Genomic DNA, 13,055 nt, shown 5'->3' on the forward strand with positions numbered 1-13,055 from the left:
TTTTTAAAAGATATCTATAAAGATGCAGCCAATTAATGCCAATACACCTACTGAAAATGTCCACAGCAGCACAGAGCATTTTACAAGATCTTGTTGAAGCTCATATATATGGTTAAATATTCTCTTTGCCACTATGCAACTCGAAGTTTGTTTGACTTTCTACAGGACCAACTTAAAAAAAAACCCAAAAAAACCCTTCTGTTTGTCTCCTGTATTTCAGGTAAAGATTGTGCTGCTCTTGGAGGAGGGGACAAGCTGCACACGTGTTAATGTTAAGACAAGGGGCAGTGTCATGGTAAAAGAGGGCAAATGCAGATAATTAGGGGGTCATTATGTTGTTGGAGCAAGCTTAACAGCAGCACAAAGTTAGGAGCATGGAAGGCAGTGACTTTCTTGGGGATGCCATGATACATTTTGCACTACACCTCTTACCTGCGCAGGGTTGGTGACGACACATCAGGGTATTTGGTTCCTTGCTGGCGAGTTCCGTTCGGGACACCTTGTGACGCCGGGTTCATTTTGATGGAGTTACCGGAGGCGATGCTCTCGTTGTCGGATGAAATTCCTTTCTCGCGGTCGGTTTGGTTCATCAGTCCAGACACAGAGTTATTAAGAGTCATCTTGCTGGTCAGTTTGGGGACAGGGAGGCCTGCTGACTTGCTGCTGATGTTAGAGTCAATGCTACTAGTGCTGGACCGGTTACCGGTTCCGCTCCGTGACTTGCTAGGACGTGGTAAACTGCGGTACTGGAGGTTGGTCCTGGCACTGAGCTGTAGGTATCCATCATCATTGTGCGATCCATCCACACTGGCCTTACGGTTCGAGGACCGGCCGATGAGTCCGGAAGACTTTGGCATTTTACCTAAGGTGGCGGAGCCACTGGTGATGGTTGCCCCGCTTGTTGTGATGATCGGCATGCCAACCACTGAGCTCCCCGGTTTCTTAAACCCAAAGGTATTAGTGTTGGCAGTGATTGTCCGTGAGGAATTGCTCAGGGATTTCTTGGTCTCGTCGCCGCTGCTGCGGCCCGCATCTGACGGCGAACGTTTCACCTGGGCTGACTTTGGAGACAGTCTTCCTTTCTCAGATACTTTTGCATCGTCTGTTTTTCCTGTGAAAAGGCAACAAAAACAATATAAGTTAATACTTCATAATCCAGGGGAGTTGACTGAGCAATGACACTAGATATCAGTCTGCATTTTACGCCAGAGATGCATTTACAATTCCACTACTTGTCCGTGGAAACAGTCAGCAAGTGTGTAGACAGGCAATTCTCTAACAACTTAGCTGAACTCCTATTATGCAGGGGGAGTTTAATTTTTCAGGCACTTCCCAGAATGCAGATTTGCATATTAGGCTACATATTAGGCTATACACAGACACTGAAGAAGTAGACGATGTTGAAAGATTTAAAGGGGACCTGTCTCTTATTTCAAAATATTTTTTTTTAATACCTAGTAAAAATCCCTGAGCTATCCCTAATTATGCAACTTTTTTCCGTTTTGCTCTGTGTCACTCCATTGCAGAGATATTCACATTTGTTGCTTTGGGAGCACAACATGTGAAATCTCTGCTTGTAGTTCAACTGGGCGTTTTTTTTTAGATTCTTCTCTGGAGGCCGAGTGCATTCACCCCTCTCTTCCAGACTGTCAATCACAGCTTGGCGCACGCCCTCCAAAGAAAACTCTGAAGAAATGCCCGGTTGGTCTGCAAGCAGAGATTTCACATGCGGAGCTCCGAAAACCTCAAATGTGAATTTCTCTGCAATGGAATGATACAGAGCAAAAAAACGTAAAAGAGCAACAGAATCAGAAATGCGTAGGAATTTTTACAAGGTAAATCAATTTTTTTAAACAACTGACAGGTCCTCTGTAAGCTCTGCAGCATTAAAAATGTTGCTCTGGAGTTCAAAACAGGCTGCAACTAATGATCAAACCACCAAAGTCTTTTTTTCATATAAAACTATGATGTACATTTTTTTAAATATACTACAAGACTGCTGTATGTGCAATATCCTTGCAGAAAAATATAACTGTGTAATAGGTGAACCTCCCCTTTAAGTAGCAAAGAAACTAATAATTAAGGAACAGGGATTGGCACACCCTATTCTGAACTCCGTAATGGGCTGATGACATGATAAAGCTCTGGTGTTGTGGTTCTGGGTCATCTTACCAGTCCCAGGTGTTTTCAGCGCCCCCGTGGTGGTCTTGGTGCGTGGGCTTGTGATCCCCACTTGAGCAGTCATTCCTCGCCTCCACGACCCAGTTTGCGATATGACTGTGTTCTTCCTTCCGGATGTGCTTTTGTCGGACTCGTCGGACAGGTCAGAGGGGTTCTTCCTCCATTTACACCCAGACTCCATCTTCATGCCGCTGTCCGAGATGCCATCTGACCTCTTCAAGTCATCGCCGGACCAGAGGGAGTTACGGTCGATCTGTAAGTGTTTTTCTGTGTCAGTCTTTAAAGAAGACATTGAAATTGGTTCAAAAGTGACAATGACAATCTCTACTCAATGCAATCAATACACGGTGGCCCGAGAATCGGGTGCAGAAGGGCTTCACACCGTAAAGTACTGCCCCTCGTACAATCCAATATTTTTGGAAGGGTCTCATTACTATAAATATATAATAGGTCATCCCTCTGCTGGGACCTCTAGTGATCGGATGTGTGAAACAGACAGCAAGTGTTCAATTTCCCTGCAGCGCCTCCGCAGGCGATGGGAAGCATTACACGACTATATGTGTAATGGGATAATGAGCAAACCCCTCCGCATAATCTATAAATCATATACAATATAAAGCCTAGATATTATGACAGGGGGCATGAGATGATCAGTTAGAAATCAAACATGTGGGGTTAAATAAAAATCATGTGGGATTTCCGAAGGACGGGGTGAGAATTAGCTGGGATTTTATAATGCGGGGGAGACTATCAGGAACAGGGGCGATTATTAGGTTGCATGTGGGATGAAAATGAGATGAGAATCGTATTAGGTATGAGTGAGGGGTCCTTTTCTTACTCGCATAGAAAAGATGAGAGTTGTACCCTCTCTGCATCAGAGATCTGTAAATTATAGGTCTCCGTGTGTACTGTGACCAAAAAAGCCCATGGACCAGACCCCTGAGAGACAGACCGATCCTTCAGTGGAAAAATTAAGGTCTCTGGCAGTGGTATATATGTGTCCTTCTCTATGTAAGTGTCACGTCTGCATTCTTCTCACATCATTACTTTACAGTGCAGCACTGATTCTCCAGTACATTCTCATTAAGGGAAGTCAGTTGTATGGCTGATTCTATAAACAGGCTCCTATGATACAGATAATTCAATGAATATGACAAATCCACCCCCAGGACATAGAGCAGCTAACACAAGGTAACTATGAAGAACAACACCTGAGAGTCTGTGCAGACTTAGATCCTGGTGACAGATATCTTTTTCTATGGAGCAGATATAATCTTAAAGGGAAAGGTGAGGTGAGAATGAATGGGGTTGTCAGCTGTATGGCCACTTGGTGGGCAACCATATCTCGCATATATTAACTCACAGTTCAGCCATTCGTTCATACAAATGAGGAGAGAGGATAAAGCCGCTGCCAGAAGCCTCGAGCGGAGGCTTTTTCCACTGAAATCAAAAGTGTTAAACATTGAATTTCCAGGTGCCCAATCATTGTTCCCCCACCGTCATCTGTCAGAAGACCCCGATACACATCATGAGGACGGCTTTCATCTAGTGTGTACGAGGCCGTTAGCCTGGCTCCTGACCCATTCTGCGCACTAAAGTTGCGCGAGTTCTTGCTGGATCCTACAGATTCATCATCACTGGTAAAGATACAGCACCTGAGCCCAAGGCAGAGATCCGACAACCTTGTTCCCGCAGTTTTTACATACCGGTAATTTATAAATTTATGCCTGTTTTTAGCTGATAATGAAAGCAGATGCCCTGACACATTACAGAAGAAGCCAGATCTGTTTGCACAACAGTCTGTAATAAGAAAACCCGCCCTGAAATACCAGCGTGCTTACACACAAACACCCACCATCATCACCGCAGAGAAGTGCAACCTACAGACCGCAATCTAGACTCAGCCTGAAATTATGGGAAGCACAATGTGGCTGGCAGCAATGAACGCCCCTCGGCCCCAGCAATGCGTCTGGCACAGGGCAGACTACTGAGGGGCACTACTGTATGATTAGGAGTAGTTTGGAAGATGTGAGGGATGCCACATGTACCCATACTAAATGTGGGGGACAAGGGGCTTTACGCCTTATGGGGAGTGAGGGATAAAGTTCAGGCACAAGGTGGAAATAATCCACGACAGGGTTAGAGGATCATGTAAGGATTCTCACTCCCCCGATTATTAGGTCATTGCCTTATTTTCAGTGCAAGGACACATCACAGCGACACAAGGAATCCACCCAGACACGAGAGGATAAATTATCCACAAAAAAAAAGCTGAAAACCGGCTCCAAGAGAAGCAGAAAACGAAAATCACAGGGAGGAGAAGAAAAATAACAGATTTCTATCCGCCCGGGTCAATGGGGATTTAGAGATGAAGTGTGAACTCCTGGAACAATGACTTAAAGATCTACATCATCCAAGAGCAGAGGGTCAGGGAATAATCGGGATTTTCACGCTACACACACATTTTGCAAATTCGGTTCATGCCCTGCATTAAAGTAGTATAAGGAGTCCTTCAGAAATTATGGATCCCCCTAATGTACTTATAACAAGAGGGCAGCCCTTGTGGACCGTCATACCTGCACATCCAGGTTCTTCCGTGAGGACGCAGGCGTGTTGGCGTACGAGCTGATAGAGGAGCTGGTGTTAATGTCGTCCGTGCTCAGGTTGTCAATGGTGTCGCTGATTCCGCTGCTCACAGAACTACTGTCATCCCAACTGCAAGAGACAAGATCGGATGAGACCAGACTAATCATTGAAGAACGCTGCAGGAACCTTCTGCCCAGTGTGCCAGGGCTGATAACAGAAAGCAATAGAATTCACTGACCAAGCTTACAGTCATGAAGAAATGTCTATTTACAGGGTACCAAGCACGGTATCCAAACATGGAGGAGGTAAGCTTCCAAAAGTGCATTATATTTAAAGAATTCATGATGACTCCAGATATCAAAAAGCAACAAAAAGAGGGTCACATTGTGGTAAAGACGTAGAATGGTCTTTGCTTGTACCTGCCAGGGTGATCACTAGATCCAAGACCATTCACATGCTCCTATATACCAAGGATCTGGTACTGAACCGGAGAGAGAAAGCCGTCCTTGCGCTCCCATCCCCTGACCCCGCTCCCTCATACCAAGGACTGAACAAGAGAGAGAAAGCTGTCTCTGCGCTTCCATCCGCCAAGCTCCGCACACACTCCCTCATACCAATGATCTGGCACTGAAACAGAGAGAGAAAGCCGTCCCTGCGCTCCCATCCCCTGACCCCGCTCCCTCATACCAAGGACTGAACAACAGAGAAAGCCAACCCTGCGCTCCCATCCACCACACTCTGCACACACTCCCTCATACCAAAGATCTGGTACTGAACCAGAGAAAACCGTCCCTGCGCTCCTATCCACCAGAAGCCGCACACATTCCCTCATACCATGGACTGAACAAGAGAGAGAAAGCTGTCCCTGCGCTCCCATCCCCAGACCCCGCTCCCTCATACCAAGGACTGAGCAGGAGAGAGAAAACAGTCCTTGCACTCCCCTCCACCAGACCCCGCTCCCTCATACCAAGGACTGAACAGGAGAGAGAAAACCGTCCCTGCACTCCCCTCCACCGGACCCCGCTCCCTCATACCAAGGACTGAACAGGAGAGAGAAAACCGTCCCTGCACTCCCCTCCACCAGACCCCGCACACGGTCCCTCATATAAAGGACTGACCCGGAGAGAGAAAGCTGTTCCTTAGCTCCCATCCCCAGACCTCGATCCCTCACACCAAGGACTGAACCGAAGAGAGAAAGCCGTCCCTGCGCTCCCATCCACCAGACCCTAATCTCACATTCCAGCCGCACTATTTTGGGCACTGCCCTGTTTATACTCTACATTCTCTGGAATGCTCACATCTATGTGCACTGTCGGTTTTGCTGCCAGTGTGGGCAGTGTAAATGACCTAGAAACATGGATCTGACTCAGAGGCCAAAATAGCTAATAATACAGTCACAGACAAGCTGGGCCAAAACGGGCAAATCTCGGGCAATGCAGCCCATCCACACTCTAGCCAAAACGAACCAAACTTCAGTGTCCTACTTGTGCCTTTCTAGCTGCAATGCAACTACAATTCTCTGCATACCGTGGCAGCAGCTAGGAGTTGTAGTTTTGCAGCTGATAGAAAGCTACGGGTTGGAAACCGTGAACTAGGGAAAAAAAAAAAATCAAGTATGCAATCAATTTGTTTTCCATTTTCCATGTATGTATTTTGGAGAGTATTTAGAATTGCTTTTCCTCAGCACAGAATCGATTTGTTCATCACTGACTGGATGCAGCAATAAATGTTCTCTTTTAATGGCGTCAACCACATTTTACATGTAAATGAAGTGAGTGGTCTCTGACGAACTCCTCCACCACCCCTGTTATATTAGGGGGCTAATACACCTGTGGGATGACCCTTCACCATCAGCCATCTCTCTAGACTCCACCATACACAAAAAAGACCCCCTGTACCCTCCAGATACATCTACTAGAGCAGGAGAGAAAAAGATCGAGTGTCGGAGTGTTCACAGGGACTGATCCGTCTCTCCTCCATCGTCCAAGTCTGGAGGGCCCCCCTTAAACAGAGGTTTGGCCGATCCTGCTGAAATCCACAGGTTCAGCTGACTTTAAAGTGTTTCATGATCTTATACAGAGGAGTATTGAATAGTTGAATACATTTGCAGGTTGTGGCCCATGGGCCACACCAGTAATCTGTGGGCACCGGACCAGAGCTCTGTGGACTTCCTCCTTCCGTGCCGGCATCCCTGACACCACTTCTGATCAGCTGGTCTGGAGCAACATCATCGATGCAGGGTGACTCACACATGCTACCTAATCAAAAGAGGTGCCAGGAATGCTGTCAGGCAGGAGGAGGTCCGCAGAGCTCCCTGCCGGACACTGATGTGGCCGCTGGACCAGGGTTCTGCAATCTATTCGCTCATCACTATTGAGGATGTTAGATAACAGGCACGCTCTGTACATGGTTTCCTAATTAACCTTGATGGGATTTGCTCAGTTTTTGCTAGGAAATATACATTGAAAGCTCGTCCAAGTGGCCCTACAAATGCAGGAAAAAGTGGGGCAGCATTGAGATTCAGCCCGTACTTGCGACTCTCCACTGATGATGTTACACTGTAGCATTAATGTAGATAAGATCTCCATAATCTCCATGTTCTCTACTTCCAAACAGGCAAAATAAAATATTTTTTTTATTGTATCAGAGAAAAAAATATCCAAGTGGACATCTCCTTTAACTGAAAATAAATGTACGTAAGCAGTAGAGAATCTAAAACTAACACAGATGAGCCGGGCAGACACGCCTGGATTACTCAGCACACGGCCGGGATCCACCTCCACACCAGAACCAGTCCTGCCTGACCCAGATCAGGGGAGATCACCAGCGGTCAGCAGGACCCTGTGAACGCCCTGGGAATCACCAGACCCTATTAATTACACACAGGGAGCTGGAAGAACTAGTTTTGGGCAATTGTAGAAGACAATGCTTCCTATGAGGCTGCCATGGCTGCAGGGGGATGTGAAAAAGAGGAGGTAGTCAGGGGGAGGGGAGGAATAATACTAATCCGAACTAACAGGATTAAGGTGAAAAATTAATTACTTAGAGCCCCCTCCAGCCAGGATCAATCTGCTCTGTCATCTGAATGGGGGATTTAAATCTTCCCCTAAAATGTTTGTCAGCCCCTTCCATCAATATTCTATAAAGAGAAAGCAGATAAGGAGCCTTCAGCAAGCACAGGGGCTCTGCGTTTATTTTTATATATATATTATTACTACATTGCAACAATGTAACTTCTGCTGATACAAAATTTACTCCAGAATACAGCAGTGCTATGTTTTTTTGAGAAATTAATTAACACCTTCATTTGCCTGATATTTTCTACCAGCTGTTTCTTTTCACCTTTTATGAAGGTCATACAAAGTTGGCAAGGAGAAGCCGCCACTCTGACAGGTCCAAGTTGTGAAAAAGCGACCGTGGACCCTTCACCCCCACCCAAGAACAAGACGAAGAAAATCCTGATATATCGGTATTATACATGTCAGATGGCCCCTGTCTGCCCCACTCACCTCCTGCAGTTCCCCGTCCATTGGATGGTTCGGTTCTGCCGCCCCTGGACAATCCCGGACATGGAAGCCTGGCTACTAGCGGCGGCCGGTGACACCTTCATGGAGGACAGCGATTCCTGAGTGCTCTCATAGCCTCCTGCCTAACAAACGTTTTGTCTCTGGAGCACATGTAGGAGCCCTGACAATCACTGGAAGTCTCACCAGTGGAAAATAAAAAAAAACTTGCACTTCAGAAGTCTCAGGGAAACCTGATCTCACAAGTCATTAACCAGTAAAGTGCCAGCAGCCGGCACAGAGCAGTAAAAAAAAAAAAAAAGAAAAAGAAAGATAACTGCTCTCAGGTCTGGGAATTTTACTATGCAAATACTGAATAGGAGCTTGCAGGGAGCCAAAAAACCCCACAAATGTCAGCCCCTGTGTGCATGACATGTGTAGCAATAGCAACTGCACGCTCATCATCCGGAGCGACGACAACTGCACGCTCATCATCTGGAGCGACGGAAACTGCACGCTCATCATCCGGAGCGACGGCAACTGCACGCTCATCATCCGGAGCGACGACAACTGCACGCTCATCATCTGGAGCGACGACAACTGCACGCTCATAATCTGGAGCGACGGAAACTGCACGCTCATAATCTGGAGCGACGGAAACTGCACGCTCATCATCTGGAGCGACGGAAACTGCACGCTCATCATCTGGAGCGACGGAAACTGCACGCTTATCATCCGGAGCGACGGCAACTGCACTCTCATCATCTGGAGCGACGGCAACTGCACGCTCATCATCCTGAGCGACGGCAACTGCATGCTCATCATCCTGAGAGACGGCAACTGCACGCTCATCATCTGGAGCGACGGAAACTGCACGCTCATCATCCGGAGCGTCAGTAACTGCACGCTCATCATCCGGAGCGACAGCAACTGCACGCTCATCATCAGGAGCGACGAGAACTGCACGCTCATCATCCGGAGCGACGACAACTGCACGCTCATCATCTGGAGCGACGGAAACTGCACGCTCATAATCTGGAGCGACGGAAACTGCACGCTCATCATCTGGAGCGACGGAAACTGCACGCTCATCATCTGGAGCGACGGAAACTGCACGCTTATCATCCGGAGCGACGGCAACTGCACTCTCATCATCTGGAGCGACGGCAACTGCATGCTCATCATCCTGAGAGACGGCAACTGCACGCTCATCATCTGGAGCGACGGAAACTGCACGCTCATCATCCGGAGCGTCAGTAACTGCACGCTCATCATCAGGAGCGACGAGAACTGCACGCTCATCATCCGGAGCGACGACAACTGCACGCTCATCATCCGGAGCGACGGAAACTGCACGCTCATAATCTGGAGCGACGGAAACTGCACGCTCATCATCTGGAGCGACGGAAACTGCACGCTCATCATCTGGAGCGACGGAAACTGCACGCTCATCATCTGGAGCGACGGAAACTGCACGCTTATCATCCGGAGCGACGGCAACTGCACTCTCATCATCCTGAGAGACGGCAACTGCACGCTCATCATCTGGAGCGACGGAAACTGCACGCTCATCATCCGGAGCGTCAGTAACTGCACGCTCATCATCCGGAGCGACAGCAACTGCACGCTCATCATCAGGAGCGACGAGAACTGCACGCTCATCATCCGGAGCGACGACAACTGCACGCTCATCATCTGGAGCGACGGAAACTGCACGCTCATAATCTGGAGCGACGGAAACTGCACGCTCATCATCTGGAGCGACGGAAACTGCACGCTCATCATCTGGAGCGACGGAAACTGCACGCTTATCATCCGGAGCGACGGCAACTGCACTCTCATCATCTGGAGCGACGGCAACTGCATGCTCATCATCCTGAGAGACGGCAACTGCACGCTCATCATCCTGAGAGACGGCAACTGCACGCTCATCATCTGGAGCGACGGAAACTGCACGCTCATCATCCGGAGCGTCAGTAACTGCACGCTCATCATCAGGAGCGACGAGAACTGCACGCTCATCATCCGGAGCGACGACAACTGCACGCTCATCATCCGGAGCGACGGAAACTGCACGCTCATAATCTGGAGCGACGGAAACTGCACGCTCATCATCTGGAGCGACGGAAACTGCACGCTCATCATCTGGAGCGACGGAAACTGCACGCTCATCATCTGGAGCGACGGAAACTGCACGCTTATCATCCGGAGCGACGGCAACTGCACTCTCATCATCTGGAGCGACGGCAACTGCACGCTCATCATCCTGAGTGACGGCAACTGCATGCTCATCATCCTGAGAGACGGCAACTGCACGCTCATCATCTGGAGCGACGGAAACTGCACGCTCATCATCCGGAGCGTCAGTAACTGCACGCTCATCATCCGGAGCGACAGCAACTGCACGCTCATCATCCGGAGCGACAGCAACTGCACACTCATCATCTGGAGCGATGGAAACTGCACGCTCATCATCCGGAGCGTCAGAAACTGCACGCTCATCATCCGGAGCGACAGCAACTGCACGCTCATCATCCGGAGCGACAGCAACTGCACGCTCATCATCCGGAGCGACAGCAACTGCATGCTCATCATCCGGGGACCGGAGCGACAGCAACTGCACGCTCACCACCCAGAGCGACAGCAACTGCAAGCTCATCATCAGGAGCGACGGCAACTGCACGCTCATCATCTGGAGCGACGGCAACTGCACGCTCATCATCTGGAGCGACGGCAACTGCACGTTCATCATCCGGAGCGCAGGCAACTAAACGCTCATCATCCGGAGCGAAGGCAACTGCACACTCAATCATCAGGGATCTGCAGATTTGATGAAATACAATTCCCAGCGAGATGCAGCACAGAATGTTACACAGGAAGTACAAAACTGAGGAGTAAGTTCATTTATTCCATGGTTTTATGGTATAACACCAGTGTCGTCATTTCAGGATATCTGTCCACCCTGGGTAGTGCACAATACGTATGTAGAGCGTAAGCTCTATGGGGCAGAGTGATCTCCATTTATAGGTGTAGCTACATGACTGATCAGTTTTTAGGTATTTTCTACAATGGAAAAAAGTAAAAAAAAATAATAATTACTGCATATACTGTGTCATACTGAGTATCAGGCTGTACTAAATCTCATGAGTACACATTTCCAAAAGTCAAGAGTAGCCATCGGTTTATTCACCCGGTGGAGGAAAAATTAGTATCGTATATGTGACGACTTGTCTTTTTCTGCCTATACAACCCAGCAAAAAAATATATACTGTGCAATATCTATATACATATGGATATAGATAATATATCCATTATTTATATATATAGGACCGAAACATATGTAAACAGCCTCAGCACATATTTCAGTTACCCTAGTGAGAAATGTCCCCCCCGCCCCCCAGATTTGGCTGTGTTCCCGATATATAAATACTTTGTTTTGTTGCTGACTACGGTATATATACAGTCATATGAAAAAGTTTGGGCACCCCTATTAATCTTAAGCTTAATGTTGTATAAAAATTGTTTTTTTTGCAACAGCTATTTCAGTTTCATATATCTAATAACTGTTGGACACAGTAATGTTTCTGCCTTGAAATGAGGTTTATTGTACTAACAGAAAATGTGCAATCCGCATTCAAACAAAATTTGACAGGTGCAAAAGTATGGGCACCCTTATCATTTTCTTGTTTTAAATACTCCTACCTACTTTTTACTGACTTACTAAAGCACTTTTTTTGGTTTTGTAACCTCATTGAGTTTTGAACTTCATAGCTAGGTGTATGCAATCATGAGAAAAGCTACTTAAAGTGGCCACTTGCAAGTTGTTCTCCTGTTTGAATCTCCTCTGAAGAGTGGCATCATGGGCTCCTCAAAACAACTGTCAAATGATCTGAAAACAAAGATTATTCAACATAGTTGTTCAGGGGAAGGATACAAAATCTGTTTTAGAGATTTAACCTGTCAATTTCCACTGTGAGGAGCATAGTAAGGAAATGGAAGAACACAGGTACAGTTCTTGTTAAGGCCAGAAGTGGCAAGACAAGAAAAACATCAGAAAGGCAGAGAAGAAGAATGGTGAGATCAGTCAAGGACAATCCTCAGACCACCTCCAGAGAGCTGCAGCATCAACTTGCTGCAGATGGTGTCACTGTGCATCGGTCAACTATACAATGCACTGTGTTTTTTTGCCGCCATGCATAACGCCTTTTTGTATTACCAAACAACTCAATCTTGGTTTCATGAGTCCACAGGACCTTCTTCCAAAAAGAAATTGGCTTCTCCAAATGTGCTTTTGCATACCTCAGCCGACTCTGTTTGTGGCGTGCTTGCAGAAATGGCTTCTTTTGCATCACTCTCCCATACAGCTTCTCATTGTGCAAAGTGCGTTGTATAGTTGACCGATGCACAGTGACACCATCTGCAGCAAGTTGATGCTGCAGATCTCTGGAGGTGGCCTGAGGATTGTCCTTGACTGATCTCACCATTCTTCTTCTCTGCCTTTCTGATGTTTTTCTTGGCCTGCCACTTCTGGCCTTAACAAGAACTGTACCTGTGTTCTTCCATTTCCTTACTATGCTCCTCACAGTGGAAATTGACAGGTTAAACCTCTGAGACAGCTTTTTGTATCCTTCCCCTGAACAACTATGTTGAATAATCTTTGTTTTCAGATCATTTGACAGTTGTTTTGAGGAGTCCATGATGCCACTCTTCAGAGGAGATTCAAACAGGAGAACAACTTGCAAGTGGCCACTTTAAGTAGCTTTTCTCATGATTGCATAGACCTGG

General features: G+C 47.2%; 1 protein-coding gene across 11 annotated transcripts in view; it reads right to left on the minus strand.

Annotated features, from left to right (window-relative positions):
- NAV2 (neuron navigator 2) overlaps positions 1-13,055 on the minus strand; it is a 547,719-nt gene that overhangs the window by 33,777 nt on the left and 500,887 nt on the right. For 9 of the 11 annotated variants that reach the window (XM_077287190.1, XM_077287189.1, XM_077287185.1 and 6 more), the window contains 3 exons: positions 4,758-4,896; positions 2,173-2,458; positions 433-1,111 (listed from right to left, as the gene is read on the minus strand). In XM_077287190.1, coding sequence (XP_077143305.1) covers positions 433-1,111; positions 2,173-2,458; positions 4,758-4,896 — 1,104 coding nt within the window. Of the gene's footprint in view, positions 1-432; positions 1,112-2,172; positions 2,459-4,757; positions 4,897-8,276; positions 8,677-13,055 lie in introns of those variants that run through there. The other 2 variants (XM_077287193.1, XM_077287183.1) reach the window with 2 other exon arrangements.

Source organism: Ranitomeya variabilis, chromosome 2 (assembly GCF_051348905.1).
Source record: "Ranitomeya variabilis isolate aRanVar5 chromosome 2, aRanVar5.hap1, whole genome shotgun sequence".
NCBI lineage: Eukaryota > Metazoa > Chordata > Amphibia > Anura > Dendrobatidae > Ranitomeya > Ranitomeya variabilis.